General features: G+C 37.6%; 1 protein-coding gene across 5 annotated transcripts in view; it reads left to right on the top strand.

Moving 5' to 3' along the window:
- Adgrb3 (adhesion G protein-coupled receptor B3) overlaps positions 1-27,912 on the top strand; it is a 697,560-nt gene that overhangs the window by 349,885 nt on the left and 319,763 nt on the right. For all 5 annotated transcript variants that reach the window (XM_013072656.3, XM_004846114.4, XM_087204896.1 and 2 more), the window contains 2 exons: positions 217-285; positions 3,422-3,530. In XM_013072656.3, the coding sequence (XP_012928110.1) occupies positions 217-285; positions 3,422-3,530 (178 nt within the window). The remainder of the gene's footprint in view (positions 1-216; positions 286-3,421; positions 3,531-27,912) is intronic.

The raw sequence follows: 27,912 nt of genomic DNA, 5'->3' as shown, positions 1-27,912 counted from the left end.
TCTAATTGCTTCTGGGGATGAGGATATAAAGTTTTGTAGAAATCCTAGAATTACGATGCTGTAAATGGTCCTTGGAGATTTTAGAATATGTTGGGATCATAAAATAATATTGCACAGAGTTAATATTTTGTCCACATAATCATCCAAAATGAATGTTGTTAGAAAAGTATATTATCTCATGTAATATTGAAACTTTTTATCTAATTTAATTTACAGAACTTCTTTCAAATAGTTAGCAACCTCCTAGATGAAGAAAACAAGGAAAAATGGGAAGATGCCCAGCAGGTAAGCCTACAGAATTTGAAATGAAGTTGGATAAATAAAATGTGAAAAATACACAGCAATATGAATAGCTTGCTCTTCTGAAATCATAAAAAAACTTGAGTAATTTGAGATTGTAAAGTGATAATTTTTGAGAAATCAAGTGATCTTGTAAAATACCAGTATAGCAAAAAATATGATTGGTTTAGTTATTATTTTTACATATCTTGAATTAGCCTCCTGCTATATTCTTTGGCATGATTAATACGTTTTTTTTTAATTATAGAAAAAGTGTCATTTCAGGTCAAAAAGGGAGAATAATCACATTTTTAAAATGCTATGGAAGTTTAATTCAGCTAAAGGCTATACTTCTTTAAGGTTTCTACATGACCCTTGTTAAAAATCCTAAGAGAAAGGGAATCTGGAAAAAAGAACAAATATTTACTCGGGATCAGATGAACCATCTAGTCATTTTCCTTTTATAATAATCATATTCTAGACCTTCAGGAGGAATGCACGCCCTTTGTCCCCATTCTGATAGAGCTCTAAAAGGAGCCTTGAGTGGCACACCTCATTATCAGGTGCAGACTGTGCTTCTGGCCATAGCAAGGAAGAAGTCAGCCTGTGATTTAAAAGCCTGATCTGGCTTTTCTGCTGGTCTGAATTATCCCATGTCCTTGGCCGTCGTCCAAAGGATAGCCTCGTACAGGGACTGTAAGGAAGCGGTGTCTTTCTCTAGAATGCAGCTGGACAGGCAAAGCACATCTTTCTAGAAACCGGAGCCCAGTAATTATGGGTGTATTTAGGACAGGCAAACCTATGATACCTATTTAAAGCAAGGCTGCAGTTCATCACATGGTGGTTTTCATGGGGAGGTCACAACATGAGCAAATAATGAATGGCGGCAGAACTCATCAATTGAAAAATCATGAATCCATAATGGCAATTCGTGATTTGAAATCAGCTCTAGCCTTATGGTATTTTTCAAATATTCTTTCAGTACTAGTGATCCTTAATGCTTTTTTTAAATGTAAAACAGACAAATTTTTAAAAAACCTATTTTGTAGCTGGCACTAAAAGGTGGTGTTGTAATTATAGCCATATGGTACATGGATCTCTAATTTTGTGGCATAGAAGGAGGACTTCTGAATAAGGGTGGTTTAAAACTGAGCCAAAATATTCCTTGTGATCCTTTTCACTTATTTTAGAGGAATAGCCTTAAAAGAAGAAAAACAAAAAATAGAATTCAGCATGTACAGTTTTTTAGAAAACTAGCTGATTAAAGTAAACCAATCCATGTCAGAAGTTTTTACAAACAACATTTAGTTTTGAACCATAAACACAGCCATTCCACAACTCCTTAGTTACCCACCCATCCCAGTTCTAAAGGACCAAAATACGCTTAGACAAAGCATCCTACTAAAAATTTAGCATACCAAAGTGGGAAAGAGATTGCATTGTAGATAGCACTATTTTATACACACAACTGAGTCAACAAGTCCACTTTAGACCAGAGAAGCCTTCTCAGTCTCAGGTTTTACTCTTTCTTTCATCCTTATACTGAAATTCCCATTTCCAGGGCAGGGGTGAGGAGCAGCAGCTAGTGAAGCAAGTCCAGTCTAAAGTTTATTTTGTAAATGTTTTGGAAGCAGCTCTGTCTGTTTGTGCACATATTACCTAGGGTTGATTGGATGGCAGGAAGACGGAGTTGACTTGTCCCAGGAGAGACCTGCATGATCTGAGACACCGAAAATATTTATGTGGAGGCCCTTTACAGAACAGATAAACAATAACTAGTCCTGGAGTAAAAGGTTTAACAGCACCATATGTCAGCTGCTCATCACCGTAAATCCCTTTGGTAGCAGGAGGGGTCAGAGTCTCTTCAGTCGGTTGGCTTTACACAAAGGGAAAGAAGTTTCTTGTATCTTCAAGACAGGGCAGTTTTGCAATCTCAGGCCAGTAGTCACCGATGATTGCCCCTGTCCTCTGTAGAAACTCAGAGACTGCCTTGTCTTTTTTGATGTTTACATTTCCAAGACAGACATTACTGAGTCTTTAAGCAGGTAAGAAGCTTTCTAGTTTTTAAAAAGATTTACATTGCTGGGCATCTAATCCCAGCACCCTGGGAGGCTGAGGCTTGAGGATCCCAAGTTCAAGCCCACCCTGGGCAATTTAGCAATTTAAGGAAACCTGTCTTAAGATAAAAAGTAAAATTAGAAAGTCCTGGGAATGTAGCTCAATATGAAGTCCTTGGGTTTAATTTCCTCTATGAAAAAATTCACATACATTTCAAAGAAACAGGGAAAGACCTTGACAATTGTTTGTTTTCTAAAATACACATTCTAAGGGAAGAGAGAGTGAAGGAGGAGTAGCCTGTTCCTGACAGGGAAAATTTTTAATTTGTATTTTTTGTACTGCACATACTGGAGCACGCCTACAGAGGAACAAGGAAAAACAGTAGTAGCCGAAATCTGTAGATCCAACAGAAGTTCCCCACACGTTTTTAGAGAAGGGAGGATGAGCGTTCAGAATTTCTATTTAATGATTGAAAGCTTAGAAAGGAAATAGGATATGTTCTCCCAAGTCTTTAGGAAGTGTAGAACTTGCAACTAACTGTGGATGTAAATTATCTAGACTAGAGCTGCTACAATCATTTCTAATTTTTACATTGACCAATATTATTAGAAATAAATGTTTTTCTCAAGATATTTATTATGCAATGGATGGAATGCCTTGTAAATATCTTCATGATAACAATAATGTTTACTTTTTTGTTCCTGTATCCTCCCATAGAGACCCTAAGCTAAAAATGTTAATTGTCCAATTTCAATGTTTGTTCTATGTTATGTTTAAGTAAGAGAAAGTGTCCATCCAAAGTAAAGCTGTGCTGTTTTTGAGTAGACAATCTGTTAGATACTTTGAGTTTCCCTAGGTTTATGGGGGATTAATTAGTGCTTCCTATCACTTCCAAAGTTCTTGCTGTCTGACACCAGGTTTTATTCTCAACTATTAATTCAGAACTATAGCTGTTGCCCATCGCAGACATTTCTTCAAATAAAACAGTTCGTTTACAATCTCATTATGTAGAATTTTTTTCACCTATTTCTGTATTCCATTATATGGACCTTTTATTCTATCTAACTTTTGCTTATCTTTCTAGATTTATCCAGGCTCCATAGAGTTAATGCAGGTGATTGAAGATTTTATACACATTGTTGGAATGGGGATGATGGACTTTCAGAATTCATATTTAATGACTGGAAATGTAGGTAAGAAGTAGGATTATTTTTCCCAAAGTCTTTCTGAAATTAAAAAATGAAAAGTTGCAAATATCTGTGTGGTACACTTTCAAGTGTAGTATCTTATTTGTATCTTTAAGTATATCTGAATAAATATATTATGGATACTAAGTGTGTGATCTTTAGATGGGCCCAGCTCCATTTACATTGTGTGTGTACATATGCGCATATCTACATACATGCACACACATATACATGCATAAACATACATGCATTTTTCACTAGCTGCATGCATTTGTATGGAAGCCTGTAGCTGCCTTGTATGTTCTGTACATATATATGTACAGAGGATGTGCCTTTCCTTTGTGATTTGCAAAGGCTCCTCATATGCATGTATATGTGATCTAGGGACAAATTAGCCTTCCTTTTCCCCTACTTGCTGTTCACAAGGACACGGAGTTACTTTCTCACTAGGTATCCCACACGGGTGCTGGGTCTGCATGGAATATTTCAGGTGTCTTTGGGGATCATGAGGAAAACTGCTGTCCCTTCTGTGTTCCTAAATACTTTCTGGAACAGAGTGGATCCCTCAGATCCCTCTAGTGGATTCTGCGATGCTGAACACATGAAGTGAAAGCATATTCCTGCCTCTAGCTGCCTTTCACATGTCTCTCATAACAGGTGGAGTTACCCAGAGCAGCAGGCCTTGCGCAGACTTTTAAACATCACAATTATATTGAGCCAACAGCAATTATATTACTCAAATGGAATGTTTATCTTTGTAGTTATAAGTTGTCAGCAGTGCAGAGATAATCTTACTTTATATATATATATTAATTTATATGTTTAAAATTTGCTTGTTTATTTAAAACTTCCTCTCATGATGTAACTGTGATTCAGAGAGGTTTTCTTCATTGCTTTAATAGTCTTCATGTAAGGCCACTGAACTCCAAATAATAGTGCATTTACATGAATGTATTTTACCCTACACTCTTATTCACAGATGTTTATGCTTTAGTTTCTGAATCAGGAAGGCATCTACCTTGATTAATCCCCTTGGATGGTTTAACTGGTACAGAAAATGATTATTTATGATTATGGATTTGAGTGGTTCATTTTATGCTCGATTTCTTCTAAGCCCTTAAATCCTACAGGAACTCATTTGATAAAAGGATATCTTTCATCAGAATGGTCTTAGAGGCCAGGTGTGGTGGTGCAGTAGTGGTGCATGTCTGTAGTCCCAGCACTGGGGAGGCTGAGACAGGAGGATAGCCAGAAGTTCAAGGCCAGCCTGGGCTACAAGTGCTAACGGGATACAGCTAACTACTGGTCATGTTCTTCAGTTGAGAGAAGTCTATATGAGACATAAATGGGAAAACATCAAATAGAAAAGCCCATATGTCTGGAGATATTTCATTCTCCTCATCCCTTCTGTACTGAGCACAAAGCCTTATCAGTAAGGCCAGTGCCTTAATAAACCCACTGAGCCAACCTCAGGACCCAAGCTGCCCTCCACATTGAGCATTCACAGTCTTGTGCTGGTTTAGGACCCATCCAAAGGCAAAGAGAATAGAAAGGTAGCAAAGATATTACCTTTGTTGAAGAATGAATTCGGAAATCAGAGGAAATCTAAACTAAATGTCCGTTGCATAAATGACTGGGCAAATGAAAGAAACAAAATCTGACAGAAAGGGTTAGTATGTTGGCTGTGCATTTTAGGGCACAGGGAAGGAAGAACCAAGTTCGATTTCAGCAATGCTGGTTCTCCAAGCTGCAGACCTCCTCCTAAGGGCCCTGTGACGTCTCTACCATCTGTGGATGAGAAAGGAATTATGAAGGGAAATAAACACTACAATTAAAGCTGAGGAATGAAAAAAAAAGAACTATTGTTTTCTTCTTTTTTAGAGTTAATGTTTAATTTTAAAAGGCATTACTAATATAAAATACTATCAGACCAATACCTAACATTAGTTCAGAATGTGTTTGGAAAATCTTATAAAAGAACAGAAGGCCATCTAAGAATCTAATAAATTTAAAATTGGACAGCCAGTAAGGTGTTTCAGAGTAATAGCACATTAAATTATCTATAGTACTGGGCCAGGGATTTAGCTCAGTGGTTCCGCTGCCTGCCTCACAACCACAAGGACCCAAGTTCAATCCCCGGTACCAAAAAAAAAAAATTATCTATGGTACTAGCATTATTTGCAATAAAAGTTCTATTAATATCCGTAAGTTAATCCTCCATAATAAATAAGTGTTTAGTCATCTTTCCTTTCTTTTGACTTAAAATTATATTTCAAAATTTTGCAATAAGGTTATGCTGCTTAGGTTTGCCTGCTTCCTTTAATATTACTAAACTTTAAGCCATACATTATCCATAACTCAAAGCAATTTAGTGCTTCAAATAAAGCCGTATTTTACATTGCCTTCACATCTTGTGTAAAGGCAATGTGATTGTCTACTGTCTTGAATGCTTATGTAGTAACAACTTTATGTTGTGTGAAAAATAGTCCCAAGCATTAATATACTGGCTATTTAAAACTGATCTTACTTATTATTCCTTGCCCTAAATTCTCTGGCCCACAGGCTGACTTAGTATTTTTGGTGACTAGAACTGAAGGTTATTTCCATAATATTTAGGAATTTTCCAAAGTATAATTACTATTATTGAATTGAAAAATATGAATAATGAATACTTAGAATTAATGCACTTCATGTTAGCCAATTTGATTCGGGTATGTGTAAAATGTGAATCTACTGCTTTGTCTGATATTTCCAATGTTTTCCAGTAAAGACAAACAGAATATTTTATAATGGCAAATTGTGAAATGTGAGTTGGCAGGAACTTTTCTTACATTTGAATTCCAAATATTAATTAACCAACATTAAACTAGTGATGCTGAACACATACCCATGTAAGCATGCACATAAGAACAAAGACTCGAGTTGAATACAGTCTAGGAAATGAAGAAAAGTTGTTTATTTCTTGTGGGCATCCTCTTTAAAGCATGTTGGATTAAGACTCATTAGGAGCCCCAGAAGATCCTCATGTCATTTAGAAAGAATGTGTATTGGTCATTTCTTCTGTTGTTGGGACAAAATGCCTGACACCCTCAAATTAAATGAGAGGTCTATTTGGCTCATGGTTTTAGAGGTCTCAGTCAATGGTCTCAAGCACTAAGGCAGAGACCTCATGGCAGATGAAAGCTGCTCCACTCATAGCAGCCAGGAAGCAAAGCATGTTGAAAAGAGCTGAGAGAAAGGGACCAGGCATAAATATCAGATATTGTCCCTAGGATCACATTCCCATGACTCATTTCTCCAACTAAGCTCCACCTCAATAGCTCATTCAGGTACGAATTCATCAGTGGGCTAAACCATTGATGAAGTAAGTTAGTGCTCTTATAATCCAGTCACCTTTCCTGAAGTCTCTTAATCCAGTCAAGTTAACAATCAAGATTAACCAGCACAGAATGCAGATTATTTTTTCATAAAGCCATTGTGTCAGAGAGAGTTGAACATAATGGCAAAATGACTACATCATCTAATAAGAGTCTCAGAAACTCACTGAAAACCAACTTTATTTAAACTTTTAAAACAATTTTAACATTTCTGTTTTCTGGTTCCTTGTTTAGACAGAATGAGATAAAAACTGAGACGGTGCTCTTAGTGGTACATATGTAGGAAAGAGAATAGATGAAATGCTAGAATGATACGGAAAAGAAAGTACTAAGTGATTCAGCTGAGTGGAGTCCAGATTGTGGAGATAAATGACTGCTCATACTTCACCTTTGTAGTCTTAAGACCAAAGGCAAAAATTTATGTTTAAAACCATGGTCTTAATTAATCAAGATAAAAGTTCCTATCATCTGATTACAATGGAGGGAAGACAAGTAGTGTATCTTAGATTTTTTTCAAAAATAGCTCAAATGAAAACTTCTGAAGCTTCTTTTATCTGGAAAACATCTCCATCTGTAACAGCTTTTGATAATGAAATTCTCTTATATGCTAAGATATCTATGGACATTTTGCTATATATACATATGTGTACAATTTTGTAGGGAAAACATGCATAGTTTTAGTCAGTTGTTCAAAAGCTTTGTGATTTCAAAATATTTAATACAGGCTCAGGAAAAGTAGTTCTACACAATATTAAATCAATGCACTTATAAAATATTTGAGCTTCAATAGAATGTTTATTTTTAATGCTTATGTATGACTATGACATTCAAAACTAGAAATGTGGAAATTATACATATGAGTTAAGGAACACACACTAGAGTCTAAACATTAAATAGTTTGTATAACTACAGAAGGAATGAATGCACATGAAAACTAGATAGGCCACAGAGAGATTTCAATTTTCAGTGTGCTTTATTTTATTGTAAAATTGAATTCTACAATTTTAAATATCCTTCTAAATATTAAATATGCTTCTAAATGTTATAAGCCACATAAGTGCTTTGTTTTAGGAAAAAATACACATTTTTCAATGTCAAAATTTTAAGAATTATTATCAATTAGGTCAGGGAAATAGGTTTCTATTACTCAATAAGAGTTATTAAAAAAGTTATTTTTCTTTAACCAAAAGGAATGTTATTTTTCCTCAACAAATTTATTTGAAGAGTTACTTTCTCTCTGTAGTTTCTCTCCACAGTCTCCTCCTCCTCAGCCCCTGGGAAGCCAGCATTTCTCTCACTGCTTTCCCTTTGGAAAAGGACCATGTTGCTAACCACTGTCTTTCTTGAAACCGCCCACTCCTTCGACATTTTTTCATTTATTGCATGCTAAAATGCAATTAAATGATAAATATGAATTTCATGGCTTGGAAATATTTGGATCTTTGGAGGCAATAACATAAAGAAAACAAAGCACCCGTGAGGAACAAAGCACATTATTTGACACCCTGTCTTCTGCAGTTCCAAAGACAGAAAGAATGCATGAGGTCTGATATAATTAGAATGACAGGGCACCAGCATGGATCTGTGTATTCTAAGGATTTGCCTAAAGTTGCATTGGAGTATTTTGTACTGTGTATTATGTTTTATGTCAGTCATACATTTTCAACAATAGCTTCATGTAGCACATTACATTTGCTCTATTTGTTAGCAAGAATAGCCTACTCTTTAGAAATTAATTGCTTTAATTTTAGGCTTGGAATGAGAATTGGACACATTGAACTGAATAAAAGGAGGTCACTGATGTATTAAATGTTGTTAGCCTACTGACTGTTCAGTTAAAAACAAAAATAATTTATCCTTCACTCTAAGCAAAACTTTTATTTTTAAGCAAAACTTTTACTAAGTGATTCAGATCATTACAATAAATGAATAATTGCTTAACCTGCAAGCAGGTTGCAGTTTAGTCACCGATATAAAACAATAAATAAAGAAATACCAGTTACACTTTGGTTTGTGCCTACAAACCACCTGTTAGAGATTCATTATAGGAAAAAATATATTATGTAAAAATCAAGACAAATTGCTTAGAGTAGGAAGCATGTCATGTGGTCTTTGAAAGATGGCTGGACTGTGGGCAACTCAATATGAAGGACTGTGAGGAGTACATAGTTATATTCTAGAACCTTCTTACGGCAAAGATGGTAAAGAGATATCAAACCTGTGATTATGTTTAGGAGTAAGTGGCCTCTTTTGATAAAATTACATGTGTATTGAGGTGAAGGAAGTGAAGTAACATTTGAAAGCTGTGTTTCTGGAGTCTGAAGATATTAAGAGATTCTTGAAGGTTGACACAGTAAGATACGTGCATTGATAGAACATATGTTATGGCAGAAGGCAGAATTCATAGATATTGGGAAAGACTTTGAGCATAATTAGTCTACATGGAAGTAAAGGCTTTTTACTGAAATCCTTGCAGGAGATAATGAAATTATGTGTGATTCATCAGCTTTCTCATCGCAGGAGCACAATACTAACACTCACTACTTAAAGGAGAAGTTTAATTTGGCTTCTGTCTCAGAGGATTCAGCCCATGAATGACTGGCTTCAAGACAGAAATGTTATAGTGGAAAAGTGTGGGGAACAAAGTGGCTTAGCTCATGGTGAACAGGAAGCAGTTTAGGGGAGCAGCTCCAGGGAGGAAGGAGCCAAGGAAAAACCAGACATGATTCCAAGGCCAGGCCTTCACGATCTGCCCAGAAGTCTGCTTCATTAATGCCCTAGCCATTTTTGAGGCAGGATCTCACTATGTAGTGCAAGCTGACCTTGAACTCACTGTGTAGCCCAGGCTGCCCTCAAACTTGTAGCAATCCTTCTGCCTCAGCCTCCTGAGTGCTAGGATTACAGGCATGCACCACACCCAGCTGATCCTAGGCATTTGTTAATCTAGTCAAGTTTACATGCCATGATAAATGCTCCCCACTTGAAGTAGTAGCAGCACGATCAGAAAGCAAAATGTGGGCATGAAGATGAGAATGCTATGTGAGGTTCTAATTGATAGGATTTCCATAACTGACTGGGGTGGAAGAAAGAAGAGAAGAATTAAAGTTATATTTCTTTGACAGATATTTGAAAGTAGCTCTTAAATATTGATATTTAGGCAATAGAGTCCCAAGTGAACACTAAAATGAGACCTTGGGTTTAAGTAGAAAAGTCAAATCTATAAATACACATTTGATGATCAACTACACAAAGTGATGGTTAAAGCCATATGAGTTTGCTCAGCAATCAAAACAGTAATAACAGAGGAAAGACGTAAAGTGATGCCTACATTAAAAACAATGAGTCAGGGCGGGTATCAGGACAAATGAGTAAAGATGATAGGTTTAAGGAATTCCAGAACAAAATAATACAAAGTCTCTGTCATGTAGTTAATAAGAGGGAGAGAAGAGTTCAGAATATATATTCCAGCCAGGATCAAGTTTTTCAAGTTTTACAGTTAAGAAAAATCATTATGTGATTATTGATTGTATAACATGAAAACTCCCCAGGAAAAATGCAGGCATAGTAAGCAGTATCTAAATTCACAAGTTTTAGATGGTTTCAATGGATCGCACCCTTAGTATTTTGATACAGTACCTGTTGCTATCTCACAACCGTTCCTTACAAATTATTCAAACTTGACAATATCGACTTAAAAGAAAAGAGTTTTGGCCTTATTATAGTTCCAAATAATTATTTGTTGTAAGGAATTTAAAATATTGGTCTGGTAAAAACCCTAAAAGCTTTAAGATTCTAGAAAGTATAGTGTCATTTTTTTCCAGTAAACTAATAAAGCTGATACCTTGGGAACATTAAAGTTATTTTTCTTTACCAAACTGTCACTACTATCTGTTCTTGGTTTAGAAGTATGAAATATTGAGCTTGTCAGAATGAACATTTATATTTGTTGTTTTCTCAAGTTGAATCCACATTCAGCCTGAATGATGCCATAGCACAATTTTTTCTCTGCATTGCTTCTTCATCAACAGCAAATCTGTGTTTTCTTAAGTTTGCTGGTTAAGTGAATCATTTCTTTGAAATAACATCTTGTTCTTTGTTGAATCCACTTTCAGTCTGACAATAGCATTATCAAAATGGGGTGACTTCTCTTTCTAGGGTTATTTTCCTTATTATCACTGTTTAGTTCTGTGGCTCACACGTCTCTATCACTTGCTTAACTTTGTTTCTTTAAAAATAAGACAATCATCAGTTGACAACAAGACCCCAAAATATACAAGTTAGCATCTCCTCTGTTTATTTGTAGCCTCAATATCCACTCAGCTAGCTAGACATGAGTGTGGAGTGCGAGGTCCTCCTCCGCCCTTTGCCTCTCTACTTCTCTTGCTAGACACCTGGAGTGTTTTTCTTTAGCAAAGGGGTGTTTTTCTTTAGGTCAGAAAGAAAAAGCTGAAAGTATCAGCTTCTTTGTGGTCTAGCATACTAGTTCTCATAAGCAAATGACTAGTTAATGTACTGTTTTAAGCTAGGCCATGGAATGAGGTACAGTGCTGAGTTGTCTGATTAATTCTCGTTTAATGGAAATGATTGGATGGTGTTCACCATAATCCACCTATTCCAAAAGATTGGCCATGGAGGCCGACACAGATCAACAGCGTTATCAGATGCTTCTGGGAACCAGGAATACAAACTACTCCAGGAGCGTGGATGGGCTGCTTTCCACCCGACTGGGAGTTCTCCATTAAGGTGGCCCCTAGCATCAGAAAAAGATCAGTGATACCGTAATTCAGGGGTTTAATCCACTGCAAAGTTCCCAGCCCTTCATTCAGTAATGACGTCCCATGTTCTCTTTTAGGCTTTGAGGATTTCTCAATACACAAGTTATACAAAGCTCCTACTCCTATGGAACTTCTGCTTCATAGTAGGGAGAGGCATGTCACACAAACACCAGCTCTGACATGCCCCATGGTTATGATTGCTGTGCAGAGAAGACAGGGAAGGACAGGAGTGTCACTGTCAGATTGGGTGAGGTGGTCAGAAAAGGCCTCTGATCAGTGAAGTGAAGTTTGAGCATAGAGCTGACCACCTCCAGGGCAAGGGGCACAGTGACATGTGGGGCCATGAGGCTTCACACAGAAGCGCAACACGGGCAAAGACCAAGGCGCACCCGTCTACTCCGTGTTTTAGAAGAACAAGCCAAAGCCATTGGTGCTGGAGTGGCTGAGAGAGAAACTGCGGGAGGGGATGTTTTGAAAGAAAGGGCAGGAAGTGAGACTGGAAGGCATTTGGCTGAAGGTCAGACTAGGAGGTAGGAAAGCCAGAGGATTTGAGCAGAAGAATGATGAAATCTGATTTGTGTTCTACGGGGGCCATTCTGCCACACAGTGGGGAGTAGTAAACCACAGAGGCAGCCCTGGATATAGTGAAAGCAATGAGGTGCTTTTTGTCATAGCTGGGTGAAAAGACACTGGGGCTTGGACCAAGTGACAGTGGAAATAGCGAGATGTTATTGTAATAGCTAATTGGACAGAGTCCACTACTGGTTATAAATGGGCTGTGAAAGAGGATGAGGTTAAGGAAATGTCCCCAAAGCTCTCTAAACACCCAGTCACAGAAGTCAGACAGGCTACTCCCACGACCATTTTAATACCAGTAAGGTCTAGAGTCCAAAGCAAGCTCATTTTGGTTTATTTTCCATATATTCTCTTCCCCACATCCAACACAAGCCCTTACACTTGCAGCTTAAGTTCATTTTATTCTTACTCTTCCCAAGGAGATTAAACAATGTTATCCTTAGAAGCCACCATCTGAATCCTTTATCAACAGCCAGAATGAAGTTATTCATTAAAATGATTTTGTGAAGCTGTAACTCAGATTTAGCTGCCAATTAACAAATGAAGACCATTCTTTTCTTCTTCCACTTGTAAAACATGGTGCCTCAAGAGTCAAAGAACTCAACCATGTCCATCAATAAGCTAATCAGCTCATTTCTGCAAAAATATTATCTAAGTTGGAAAGATTTTTGAAAAATATCTGTATCTCTACTATAATGGACTTAATGTAGAAAATGTTCATCATGTTATGATGTTTCCAATGACAGCAGGCTTGTATTGTTCTGGAAGTTAACTGGGGTGAAAACAGTTGCATAAGACTTGTAAGTTGATTGAATCTGTTTTATACAGCCACACTCAAGGACAGATTATTCATGAAGCCATTATTAGATGATGCTTCTTTTCCCTGAAAAACACTCTAAAACATATTTAATATTCATGCTTTCTTGTTCTGAATAACCTAAGTGCCCTAAAGTTTTCCTGTTTTATTCCTATATTATGCCAACTTATAGTATCCTATAGTCTCCAGATCTGTACTTACTAGTTTTTGCTCCTTTATCCTCACTTAGTTAATTGATATGAAAGAAGAGAATCAGATCTGGGAGTGGTGTTGTGCACCATGCAGGTGGGAAGCTGGAGCAGGAGGATAGGTTGAGACAGGAGTTCAAGCCTGGGCAACATAAAAAGACCCACATCTAAATAAATAAAAATAAAGAAACAGTAAAGAATAGAATATATGTGTTGTTTATTAGCCAACTTTCTTGTCACCAAAGCACAGTTCCAAAACCCCACAGTTTAAAAGAGGACAGGTTTAGTTGGCTCAGCTTCAGTCTGTGAATGGCACGCTCTAAGCAGGGAGACCATGGCCAGAGTGCCTGGGGAAGCAGCGCTGGGAAGTAAAGCAAGCAAAGTGGGGAGCAGCACCAGAGAGCAGATCTGAGGATGGGGAGTAGGCCCCGGTGCTGGTCTCCAGACCTGTGCTCACCAGGCCCAGGCAGGTTGGGACTGCACCCTGACCGCTGCATAAATATCCAGTAGTGACCTTTTTTTTCCCTTAAATTATTTTATTGGTACATTTTAGGTAGGTATACAATACATTTACATTCATCATTGGGAGCTTGCACCTTTACATGATGTATCTTGGTTCTTATTTTTTCCCATTCCCCTGCCCTCCCTTCAACCCCTCCACCCTTCCCTATTTACAAAGACTTTGTTTCTATTATTTCCTTTTCTCATATTTTTTCCCTTTCCCTTCTTACAAAGAACTCTTCAGAAGTGACATTAGAACACAATAGATAGGAAAGCGTTTTTACTTTTCTCCTTATTCCTCAGGCGTTCCAAGAAAAATTAGGATAGAGCAACACTTATATTCTCTAGCACTTCCCAAAGGAATGCTTTCACTGATATTCAGGACACTATTTCCTCCTAAGGAGCTTACTGCAGGCACAGGAGATGTGGCACCCGCATTCCTGGTCCCACCTCAGTGCTCCCTGTTCAGAGCAGATGCATTTTTCTCTCTTTACGTCTCAGTAGATGAAAGTTAAAGATTTGTTTCATTATCTTACTCACCCAACCACAAACTAACCTACTTGGTTATACAACAAAATTCAGTGTATTTTTTTTATGGGACTCTAGGGAAATCTTACTCACATGTTTTGTGTTTTTGCAAAGACACATAACTCCTGACCACTTGTTTTCTTGTGTAGTAATAGTAATTTTCATTTACAGCTACTTTATTAAACATTTAACATTGTTTTCATGGCTAATTCCACATTTTATAATACATCTTGGCCCATGAAGATATTGTGAACTTCGTTGTTATTCATTCATTCATTCTCCATCCCTTGTGTAACTGTCTAGAGGAGAATGTGTAAATACAGTTAACAAATCTTTGCCTCGAAGGCCCATCACTTCTTCATTTTCGTATTTACTTGGGGAAAGCTCATGTTCTAAAGAAACCTAAAGAAATCACACAAAACTCATGACATATAAGAAGCACAAAGATGTGCAACAGCTTTTGGAACACCAACAGGAAAAACAGAGAAAAAGGTGACATCTACCGTAGTTGTATGTGCCAGGGAAAGAGTAAGTGGCCTGCAGGAAGCAGTGTGTGACAGAAATGGTATTGGTGAAGCTGTATTAGCAGTGTGTCCTGCTGTGTTGGACATGGATTGTGAAAGCTGTCTTCAATAGAAAGCTATGGTTTCTAGTAAGAATACAGGCTGGAAATCACTGAGGTTCTAATATGTTGACATGTAGACAGCCATAAAAACTTTGGGCTTGAGTTTTCTTTATTATTCATAAGGGACTTGAATTTCTGCAAAGAAATTATTGGAGGCATCTGCACCTGAGGGAACTGTGAAGAGGAACTTTGCATACAGGCAAGTTGGTGCTTTAGCTCAGTTTAGCAGATTTGGCAGAGACTTTCGGAGAGGCTGTAGGAGACAGGACTGAGCAAACAAACCATCTGTGAAGCTAAATGGCTTTCTGTTTCCCTGGAGAATTTGTATATAAAAGGTATTGGAGCTACAGCTCTTCCCAGGGTGACTTGGTTCTTTTGTTTGCGACAAATTCCTTCAGAATCTGATAGATGCACCCTTAAAAGCAGAAACAGAAAGATACAATCTAAAGCCTACTGAAACCCAAATTTGGATTTTATAGAATATCGCTTCTGGTCTCTACTGGTTTATGCAGTACGGTAAACATGTGGAATTAGTAAAATTGCCATACTGTACACATTCTTTCTGATTTTGCTCTTCTACTGAATTACAAGGATGTCACTGTGAGTTTGTGTGAATAGGAAAAATAATCCTGCTTCAACTGTTTCTATGGCAATAATTGCTTGTCTCCATGGCAATAGTGTCTGCTTCTTGTAACTATAACCACTGAAAAGAGGCGCTGCCTCTCTCCTAACAAGTTTTCATTTTTTTTTCTGTTTTCATGGTCTCCCTTTTACAAAATCTTATTTCATTGGGTTACACCGAGATTTCTCACTAAATCCCAAATAAGAATGTTCTAATCTGACTGAAAAATCTGACTCAGATTAAAACCTGGTACTTTCACATTGTGCATGCAAGCAGGGATCTGTTTTATTTCTTTTTTTAAACACATAGCTTTGAACCAGACATGTGTGCTGAAGACTTGGGCAGTGCCATGACTAACTGGCCCTGTAAATTCACTCATCGCTAGATTCCTGTTCCTTTCTAAAGCTAATATCCTCTCTGGACGTTACGGTCAGGATTAATGCTTGTACATGCTCAGCACTTGCAAGAGTGGGCTCTCTGTGGTAACTGACAATCCCAGGACCAGGCTCGGGCCCTGCTTCTTACTGCATGTGTGACTTCCTCCACCACCTCGGCCATTTTCTACCTGTACACAGAACTTATATGAAAATTACCAAAATTCACGTTGTACCCTACATTTTTTTTAAAATCTGGGTATCATGCTTACTGTGTATTTCAGAGCTGATCCCGATCCTGGGCTTCTGGACAGATAATATGGCTTCTCTAGAAGCCAAGTGTGCACTGTTGTAAAAGCAGTGAGTGACACTGTTGCCTGTGTAATGACAGTTAAATCCACAAAAATGTCAATGGTACTTGCTCTCTTCAGAAGCTGCTCTTCTCTCCCATGTATTTACTTGTCATTAGTCACCACCCAGCTTTCTTAGGTGATTTAGTTTGATAATATAGCCACTGTGGTCTGCAGAATTCTGTCAATTATCTTTATAGATGCAGCAAAGATTTCTGTAGAATTGCTATATTCCAGTCCTTAACTGAAGTCTCTTCAGCAGTCAAAAACTCCTTTTTTGCTTTTGTAATCTACTTAAAATTTTCATATAGAGATTTTAAATGTAAATAATTTCTAATAATGGTAGTTTAATGTGTTTCCTTTAATTTGGTCTTCTGTCTGGGTCAGTGAAAAAGAAACTGTATGTATGAAAGGTGTCAATATGTGTTTGCATGTACAATTTGTAAAATATTTAGTAGTATTTGAACCAGAAATGAGTTATCCTTTGAGCATAGGGGAGAATTAAGTATATTTTTCAAAGTCACATTAAAGAACAATGATACTTTCTTTTTTTATTCATTAAATTTATTGGTACATTTTAGGTAAATGGAGGCATCTTGAGAACAGAATTTTAAATATCTCATTGTTTCTCTTATGTGAGAAGCTCAAAGGGTAAATAAGAACCAAAATTAAGGATAGATATTGAAAAGTAGGAAGAAAATGTTCGAAGGAGAAGGGAGACAAGGGTTGGGGGAGGGATAAGGGAAGTCAGGGACTAGGGATAAAAACATAAAAAAGAATGGAAGGAAAACAATGGAAACAAAGTTTTATAAGTGGAGGGGGGAAGAAGATTGATGAGGAGGATTGATGAGGAGGGAATGGGAAAAAATGAATTAAGATATATTACGTACAGGTCCAAATTCCCTACGATGAATGTGATCATTATGTGTTGCAATAGTGTACCAATAAAATTAATGTTAAAAACAAAGGGGCTGGGGCTGTAGCTTAGTGGGAAGTCCCTGGGTTCAATCCATAGTGCTGCAAATCAATAAAGCCAATTCAAGAAAAAAATAAAAAGTATTTCATTTTATACAGGGCACAATATTATGTTTAAGTCATGGCTGAAGATTATAAATAAAATGTTATAATTGAGGAGGCTGAACAGTCATAAGAGAATGAGTTCTATTGGATAACAGGTTACATTTCCAAATGGATATTAAGAATATTTTGTATAATCTGAATTTAAACAAAACCTGATCCATTAAAAAATACACATAGGGTTCCAAAATTGGTCAGGGTTATATATAAATGAGGCCAGTATATACTGAAGCATTTTCTTTGTCACTGTAAATGTTTTTATAATAATCTTCAAAATGTATTTGAACTCCAGTATTCCTCTCTGAAGTACGGATATTCTTCCTTTTGAAAAATATGTATCCATTATTTTGAGTGTAAATATCTCTCATTTTTTTCTGTATACTTTCTTTTTGCTTTTCCCAGATTCATAGCCTAATTATTTGTCTTTTGATTTTCCCTAACTCTCAAATACTTTTCTTATTATTGCTAAGATGGAATGATATTCTGACTAAATAGGACAACCTTTATTGTCCTTAAAATATGTTCTGAAAATACTGAATATTTCAAAAATATCATAAAACTTTAAAAATATGGAAATATATTTATAAGTAACAATTTAAGAAAAAAGTAAGTTTATTGTTTTATGATTTAGGCTATATAGGCATAGCGAAGTAGCGGTTGGCATACTTTTTTTTTAACTACATATGACCTGCCATAATGAAATACAGCATTCAGTTTGATCTTAGAGTGTGTTTATTTCCAAGAAATACACTTCTCACTGAATTGTGATCTCTTTATATGTAATGACTTCCTCTGTAAACTTTGAGTCTTCTACTGTACTTTACTTGCGTTAGAGACTTTGAGTCTTCTACTGTACTTTACTTGCATTAGAGAAAGGTAATATAAAAGAATAAAAGAAAATCATCACATATTGCATCTTACTGTGTGTAAGACATGAACTAATTATGTCTGGCTTAATCCTCATGAAAGGCTATTGATTTTTAGGAATGATCAAATTGAAGAGAAATTAAACGACTTATCAAAGTACACTGAAAAGCAGACTTGTTTGCTTAATGTCAGTTTGGTCATATTAACTCCCCTGCATGCTACTGACCCCTGTGCAAACTTCATTTATTTAAAGGGGGAACAGTTATTGTATGAAATCCACTACATGCTAAGATCCTAGCACACAAGAGTAAGTAGGGATCACGCCACTCTTTTTGGAGCTTACAATCTAGCGTGAGAGACAGAAAATGAGCAAGCCCATGTGAAACTGCAGAAACCTATGTAAGATGATATAACAGAGAGGGGGCTTGGATTTCTTTAGGTGGGGTGCAGAGGACAGACCCTTCTGAGGGAAAATTACTCCTTATGAAACCATTTTCTCATTAGGACTTTTGTTCCTGAATCTGTCTGTCTGTCTGTCTGTCCATCCATCCATCTATCTATTTATCTATGGTGAGGAGGGAGGAAGAAGGAGAAAGGAAAAAGAAAAGAAAAAAATATTTTTTGGTATCTTTCTCTGTTTGTTTATCTTTTCTCTCTAAAAGTGAACGTTTCCTGAGTGCTCTTTCTCAGCTCTTTTCTGCCACCCCTCAATATCTGACAGCTCCTCATCTCAGTTCTCCCATGTATCTGCCCATTTATCAAAGAAGCTTTTTCTGTTCAGAAGAGTTTCCCAGCCTAACCCCGTCCTTCTTGCTCATGTCATTTATCATCACCAACATTTAGCCTATTTGTGCCTGGTTGTTCCTTGTCTCTCTGGCTCTCCAGATTCTATGCCAGTCTCATGTGGGCAGTGAGTTTAACTATTTGTTCCCAGATGTGTTTCCAGTACCTCAACTGTGCTTGACATGTAATAGCGCTGGACTGATATTTGTTGAATAAACCAATCAGGACATTGTATTCTCTCTCCAGGAAAACTTATCCATGTCCACACTGTCCACTATTATGTCTAATGAAAAGAGATCCAACTTACATTTCCATGTTCCAAATTGGATCGTTCTCCAGATTCCTATCTCTCAGCATCCACTGTCATTCCAGCCTTTCACTCTGCCTAAACTCTGCCCTGTACATTCATTACCATTTCTTTAACATGTCATAACCTTGCCTGTGCCAATTCATCCCCCGCTCAGGATGCCCTTCCTCTTCCCATCACCATTCTGATACTCTTGAGGCATTATTGGGGTCACACTTCTGGGTCCCCACAGGCAGCTCCCTCTTTTTTTTGTTTTGTTTTGTTTTGTTTGGTACCAGGGATCGAACTCAGGACCTTGCGCTTGCAAGGAAGCCGGCAGAACCTCTGAGCCAATTCCCTGGCAAGTTCCCTCTTCTTGAGCTTTACATGTCTACCCAACCCCAGCACACAGTCAGCCACCAAGGCTTCCTTCCTCCCCTCCGGGCCATCAGCCATTTCCTCATAAAGGTCCCTTCGGCAACCTGGCACTCGCTGAATTGTTTTACCAGCTGAGCAATGGTGTGTATTTGCCACCAGACTGTGGGTTTTTGAAGAACATCTTTGTGTCTGTTATTCACTTGCTACATTCCCAGTGGTCAGACGGTTCTTGGAACAGTCTGAGGTGTGACGGAGGTTTATGGTTGAATTACTGTCCCAATGAGCTCCTCCATGCTGTCTGTTCTTCCCCAAGATGCAGCACTTTCTGTCTCAGCTGCTCTTCAATGTCCTGGGATGACCTTGTATTTCTGCCTTTAATTCTCCTTTCACATCTGCAGTGGTGCCTGACCCTTGGAGAGTCCTGACTCTTTAATATCAAAATGGTATCACACACATGCACACATACACCACACATACGTGAAAAAGGAGACTTGATGCATAAACCGAAGTCCTTACTCCTTTATATTTGGTTAATTATCATCCAACATTCCTTCCACCATGGGAATTCTGTTTTTAATTTCACTGGTTAAGAAAAGGGGATTTATTTCCTAAGGTATTTTCTACATTGATTTTTTTTTTTTTATTATTGAGATACACATCCCAAAATGACTTCACATCTCATGTTTTATTTCGTCTTTGCGTTAGGATTGAAATTGTGAACTGCTGTGTAAAGATGATTTATTCATGCCTGTTCCTAAAAGAACACAAAGTGTACCTTGTTTGATAACTGAAAGGAAATTTCTGTAATCAGCTTAAATTTTCCCAGTATATTGTGTGTAACATGGAAAAAATAAGATAGTCAGAAGGAATATGCAATAGATAGCACAGTAAGTGGAGACACTGCAAAGCTTTTAGGTCATGTTTCTCTTTAAAGAGAAATGGTCATCTTCAAAAACAATTTCTCTGCCAAAAAGATGGGCACACGTTTTTAGTAAAGGCCCAGGTAGTAAATATCTGAGGGTCTGTGGACTCGAAGTCTCACTGCCACTACAAAACTGCTGCTGCAGCAGAAAAACAGCAAGAGACAATATATAAATTAGCCAGTGTGGCTCTGTTCCAGTAACACTTTTTGTTGCCACTGAAATCTTAGTTATATAATTTTCATTTCCTAATAATTAATATTCTTCTTTTGATGGTTTTCCAGCTGTTTCAAGTATGGAAACCACTTTTAATTGTTGTGCTATATAAAAATAAGCACGGGGACGGCTTCGGCCGCAGGCTGTAGTTCCTCGTGCCCTGGTCAAGAAGCTCAGTCTACACAGAAGTCATGTGTGGGACTTTGCATGGACGCTGGGCTCCAACATTATTCCACGCTGGGGGTGAGAGAGCCCCGGGGGAAGCTAAAGGGGTCCTTCGAGAGAAAAGCCGCACCTGGTAGGAGGACCTTGGGTAGTTGTGTGTTCTGCTGCCAGGAGACATTCAGGCTTTGAAATGGCCAGTGTAAAACACAGAATATGAAGGTGACAACTCACAAATACTTTACAGAGTTTTCACCTTGATACTAGAAAGAAATATGCCAAATAGTTAATTAAGTTTTAAGACATAGCACATTAACAAGTTAGAAAATGAATTTTTAAAATTCCACATGTTTTTTTAAACAGCCTACCTAGTTTGTCTACTATTTATTTTATTTTTATTTTTATTTTTTGGTACCAGGGATCGAACTCAGGACCTTGTGCTTGCAAGGCAGGCAGCAGAACCACTGAGCTAAATCCCTGGCTTAGTTTGTCTACTTTTGAGTATCAGAGAATCCTGCTTTTTCTCTGAAGACAAAGGTTGTGGAGCCATAATAGGAAGAGCATTTCTCAGGCAGATCTCTCCGTGCAGTGCTCCTGGCACTTGGGCTCTCACCTCGATAACGGGATGTGGAGAAAATGCTGCTGGCGACTCTTGGAGCACAGTGGTCTTGGCTGATGTCCTGTCCACTGCCTTTCATCCAAAGAAAGGTTGACCACACGTCAGACCCAAGCAAGCCTCCTGTTGCCCCGCCACCCTCAGCATTCCAACCCCAGCTCTTTGGCAAGGAACAGAGGAGGAAATGGAGGCAGAGAGGAGAAAACAAATTAAAACTATCTGTAGAAATATCGGAATGGCTCCTTTCATCCTAAAAGATCCTAAAACGTGATTTTTTCAGGGTGCTGTTACTACATAAAGGTTGTGGGCAAATTAATGTTCACTGTGTCTATTTCCCTTTTGGATAATCACACTTCTTCAGTGGTGTCTATGTTGGACCTCCTGAAGGGCATGTGAGAGTTGTATTTTCCTCAAACTGAATTATCATGTGTGTCTGTTACACTTAGTAGACAATATCACAGTGGCACCCAGGCAATTTGCTGTTAATTTGTCAGGTAAAAATCACATTGCACCACACGGTGCAAACTCACAGCCTTCTGAAGAGACAGACTAGACTTTGAGTCACTTATCCCCTTGGAGAAGTCACTTAAACCGAGTCTGATTCTTCCTGTGTACAGTGAGGGTCCTGGTAAGAGCGTGAGGATATTGACACTCAACTCACGGGGGTGCTCTGAATGTCAAATTCCGTGTCAGGTGCTGTGCTAAGAACAGTGCCTAGCTCAGGAGAGGCGCTGCGTGAATACTTGTTGATACTTGTTGAATGATGTGAGAAATGAAGAAGAGTCAGGCTCCCGGCAAGTGCTCAGTACGTGTCAGCTGTTCTACTCGTCTTTCACAGGGGCCCTCACTGTTATACCAGTACTCAGCGTTGCTATTTGAATATGAAAATCGTGGCTTTTCCAAACGCTAAATTCCAAGGGGTCACAGTACATGTAGGTTGTGATCAGACCCTGTGTGTTTGCATAAATACGATACTGTAGCTAACGATAATGTAGCTACTTTCTAATGCCCTAAACCAGCCCATCTTCCTCCCTTACCCTGTATTTTTCTTACAGGATTTTGAAATCATGCAGGTGACCATTTGGCACTCTTGAGTGCTGCTTCCCACAAGCAATTCTATTTTGATAACTGGGGCAATTTTCTGATATTGATGAGTCAAGACCTAGCTTGTTAATTGTTCTTTCTGAATCAACATGAAAAATGATGCAAACTTCAAATATATTAAAAACATCAATATAAAAAGCAATGGAAATACCGGTTTTAAAGTAGCCTTAAAACAACCTGTGCATTCTTAGTTTGCTTCAGATCGAGGCGCCCTTGCCTCTGTGTTCCCTCTGAATGTTTACACCAAGTGCTTCAGAATATGAGTTGCTGCGTTAAGCACTTCCGAAGCTTAAAAGCAGGGCTTCTTCAATGCTCTTTGCGGTCTCAGGTCTGGTCTGCAGTGGAAATAGGGAATTTGTCATTCATGCTGCAGTGAATCTCTTACTCTGTTGAGGCAATATATTTTTAACCTAGCTGACCTCGAGTACTCAAATAACCAGAGAAGGCAAACCCTTCCCTCTGGCAGAACCTATGTGGAAAAAGTGTTTTTAAAAAGGAAGACAAGATAAGGAAAAAGAAATAAGACTGAGTGAAAAGGAACCCTTCCTCCACTCCCACAGTGGTATATTTAAGTACTAAAGAATGAACTCAATTTAAGTGCAGTTTTTCCCTTAGTTATATGAATTCAAGGTTAAATTTTGCCATGAATGGTTAAATTTTTAAATTTATTACAGTATAAGACATATTGCCATTAACCTCCCTCAGAATACTCTCTCCCTTCAAACACACTTATCCCATTGTTTTTGCCACTTTCTGAAGCAGTTCTGGACTTTCTCTTTTTGTGAGTGTCTCTATGACTCAAAGGAAAGCCAGGTGAATAAAAACATTATGATGTCTCCTCATCCACCTTATCGACCCAGGTCTGGCACCCTGTGACTTCCAGCTGTTCTCCAAAATCAAAATGATCATGAAAGGTAAATGTTTTGAATCAATTCAGGCACACAGCTGCTATGACAGTGCAACTAAAGGCAATCACCAAAAGGAACTTCTAGAACTGCTTCAGAAAATGGCAAGAAGGATGGGGTAGGTGTGTTTTAAGCAAGGGGGGAGTATTTTGAGGGGAATTGATAGCAATGTTTCTCTTACTGTAATAATTTTAATGTAGATCTTCACAGTGTGTTTGATGATATATTCAACAAAAAGGTTTTTTTCAACAAAATTTTGAATACAAAATCTTATGTCTAAGGTCACTACATGACAACCAAAAAATATAGTTTGCCACAAAAGTCTCTTTGTCATATGATAGAACTCAATACAGGTGTAGTTCCTTTTGACTTAACCATGGGAGAATCTGTTCCAATAACAATAGCCAATTCTTAGGACCACTTGTGTTGCCACACATCAAGGTGTTCTGTTTCCAGCCTTGGTAGTCAACAGCCCAGTGAGGTAGCTCCTAGTATCATTCTCATATTACAGAAGGAGACATTGAGGCATGTAAATGAGGTCTTTTGTTCAGTCATACAACTTATAAAATAAATGTGGAGTTTGTCTTGCACACTAAGACTTAGGACATCCATAGGGAATTCTATTAATGATGACATAGAATAGCAAGAGTGAACTGGGATTATCCTGTGTAAACAGGATTATGGTCACCATAAAAACTTAAATCAGGCAATAACAAATGCTGGCGGGGGTGTGGGGAGAAAGGAACCCTTCTCCATTGTTGGTGGGAGTGCAGACTGGTGAAACCACTGTGGAAGTCAGTATGGAGCTACCTCAAAGAACTAGGACTGGCAGTCCCATTTGACCCAGCCATTCCCCTGCTGGGTATCTTCCCCAAAGAATTAAAAGAATCATACCACAACGATATATATGCACCCATGTTTATAGTGGCACAGTTTGTAATAGCTAAAGCTTGGAAACAGCCCAAGTGCCCATCAACTGGAAACTGGATAAAGAAGATGTGGGTTTTTTATAAAATGGAGTACTACTCAGCCATAAAGAATGAGAAACTGAGTCATTTATTGCTAAATGGATGCATATCGAGGCCATACTCTTAAGTGAAATAAATAGGACACACATGTGTAAATACCGAATAGTTTCTCTAGTGTGAGAAACTGAAAGTGTAAATAAGGATGAAAATGATCAAAATGAATAATTGATAATTTGAAATAGGAAAAGGTCTAAAGGGGTAGGGGTGGTGGGAGGGGCAGGGGAAAGGGAAGAAGAGAAAGGAAAAATTATGAGAAAGAAAAAAAACGGAAACGAAGTCTATGTAAATCGGGAAGGGTGGTGAGGGTGAAGGGGGCATAGGTAATGGGGGAAAAAATAAGAACCAAGATACATCATGTACAGGTACAAACACCCAATGATAAATGTAAATGTATTGTATACCTAAAATGTACCAATGAATATATAAATAATAATAATTTTTTTAAAAACTTAAGAGTCTGAATACAGGCCCAGCTCCAGAGTCCACACATGCACAGCTCTGGTAGCCTGCTATTGGCTGGCTTTTGTCCATTGGGCTTGCTCTTTCCTTCCATGTGTCTTCCATTTCTGACCAGAAATCTGCTGATATATCACATTAACTCAGTGCAGTTTGTGTGCGGAGCACTCGCAGTGCAGGGGTGGATAAAACAGCACCATCTTGTGAGACCTCAGTGAGGGTGAAGGGTGACAGTGATTTCTCTAATGAAGAAGTTTCAAAGCCCTGCCTCAGTGAGATGACCCAAAGCCAAGATCTTTGGTTAGTAAGTAAAACAACTTGTGGACTTTTAGACCCATCTGAAAAATTTCTCTTGTGCTTTCTTAATAAAAAAAAACACCTAAATCCTCTTGTGAATATGGCTTATAAAAGAGACAATGTTAAGCAGACATGGTGACACGCACTATAATCCCAGCTACTCCGGAGGCTAAAGCAGGAAGATTGAAAGCTTGAGGCAATCTGCACAACGTGGAGACCCCATCTCAAAGTAAACTAAAAAAAATTTTTAAAAAGAAAAGGAAAGGAAAGACACGATGGTTTCAAAGGAATTGTGTACTGCAAATCCAAATTCCAAATGAAAGTATTAAAATTTCAAAATGAAAGTTTACCTGGTTTTGCTCCAGTGTTTATCAGAGATAAGTCACCTATTTTCATTGCATAAGAAATCAAATCTGGTGTTGTAATGAAAGCATGATATGGTGAATTCAGGATAATGCTTGGAACATTCAAGATGTGCCATAGGGCTAGGGATTTAGCTCAGTGGTTTCACTGCCTGCTGCACAAGCTCAAGGACCCAAGTTCAATCCCTGGTACCAAAAACAACAACAAAAAAAGACATTTCTAAAAATGTGCCTCTGCTCAGGGACAGTGTGACCTTTGAGATTTCTTCTCAGCACTGCCATCTTCTGAAGGAATGGCATCTTTTTCAATTTTTGAGGAGAGTTGACCCAGCATCTACATCTGCACAGTGACTGCATTTAACTCAGCAGCTGTTGTGTGTGTGCTGCTGCTGCTTTGCACCCATGTCCCTGATCAGCAACGCACATATTTTCACCCGGGTGTAGTTTAAGGTGTTAATTTGTAATCATTCTTCCTCAGTACTCCTCACTTAACATGTGGGCTCTCCGTTTCTCTAAAGACTGTCACTGAACCTAAATCGAGCTAGGGTTTTGAGCAGTTAAACTCAGTGAGGAAAGGAAAGGATCAGAAATTGGATTGGTCCAGTCTCTGAAGTGGGACTGGAGAAGGGGAGTAAGTGGAAGTCACCTGTAATGTATTTTGCTGTATAGACTTAGGATTTCTCACTAATCTTTCCTGGGTCATAAAGAACCAAAATGTCATCTTAGCCATTTGCCTAGGTAGGTTTGAGGTAAATATATATACTTTTAAATTATTCATGTTTTTCAAAAATGTATTTACTGATACATTAAGATTATTGTTTGAATCCTGAATGCTTAAGTCATTTCCCATTTATAATGCTTTTATTGAAAATATAATCTTTAAGAGCTACATTCCTGAGAGTAAATGTTTAGGTATTGCACTACAAAAAAGAAGTGTCTGAGATAAAGCATATACTAATTAGCTCATTTACCTATTCATAATCTGTACATACTCAAAATGAAATGTTGCATATGATAAATATGTACAATTTTGATTAGCCCATTAAAATAGATTTAAAAGTAAAATAACATTTCTCAGGAAAAAGATATGTTTTAGCATCTTAGTTATCATTTAAATAAAAATCTCAAATCACATAGAATTTATATATAAACATATATATAAAAGAACTACATTCTTTGTCTAATCAATGAACTTTTTTTTGTTTTGTACAGTTCTCATTCTGAAAACTGTGCAGTTAAAAATATTTGTTTTACAAATTAAATAGGGATCCTAAGCAATTTTTATATTCATTTAATCTCTATTTATTTCCAAAGTTACAGTGTAATCTATTAATCATAATTTAACAGTTAAGCAATTTTTATATTCCTTTAATCTCTATTATTTCCAAAGGAAGAGTGTAATCCATGTAGTCATAATTATAGTTAATGTACCTCTTGTACTTAATGAAGAGTGAACATACTTCTTGAAGTAAGATGCACGCCTATATCAATATATCAATTTACAGATTTATTAATATGGTATTAAATGAGCATTTACTCAGAGTACAGTGCTACATACTGGATCTCCTCCACTTTTAAATTTCTTTGTGTTTGTTTTCTGTTTGCTATTCACCATATGGAAATAGGGAAATTATTTGACCTCTGAGACCAACCATTTGCCTCTTTTTTTTTTTATTTATAATACTAACTAGTTGTGTCTTTCTCATCAGGTTTTAGAGCAAAGGGGGAATAAAGTTTCTGTAAATCACAAGACAGTGAAAGTTAGAGTCAAGGAAATTGAAAATAGATCTCCTTCACTGTGCACACTGAGTGGAGTTTAAGGGGCTGGAGGAAGAGTGTGCTGCCCACACAGGTCCTGTGCATCTAAATGCAGTGAGGGATTCGTGCTCTCAGGACACTGGGAGAGGGTCATTAATGGACAAATATCTTGTTTCAAAAATTAAAGAAACTAAAATAATTATCACTGTCATCCAAAATGGCATTTAACATCCATAAATGATTTATGTGTTGCCCACTACCTTCTTCCTTCGGTGTTTAGTTAGAAAAATCATTTTTTAAACTTAATATGTCAATTTACAGGCCAAATGAAATTCCATCATGTGCTGACAATGGATGTGTATAATACCCTGAAGAGCTTTAATAAAGTATAATTTCACTAGTGTGGTGCAATAATTCATTACCAGTTTAATTTAAAACTA

The sequence above is a fragment of the Heterocephalus glaber genome, unplaced genomic scaffold (assembly GCF_053883595.1).
Source record: "Heterocephalus glaber isolate CG9 unplaced genomic scaffold, H.glaber_assembly_v1.0 deba00000594, whole genome shotgun sequence".
Lineage (NCBI taxonomy): Eukaryota > Metazoa > Chordata > Mammalia > Rodentia > Bathyergidae > Heterocephalus > Heterocephalus glaber.
Note: the sequence above shows the minus strand (reverse complement) of the source record. Positions and strands in the feature narration are given on the sequence as shown.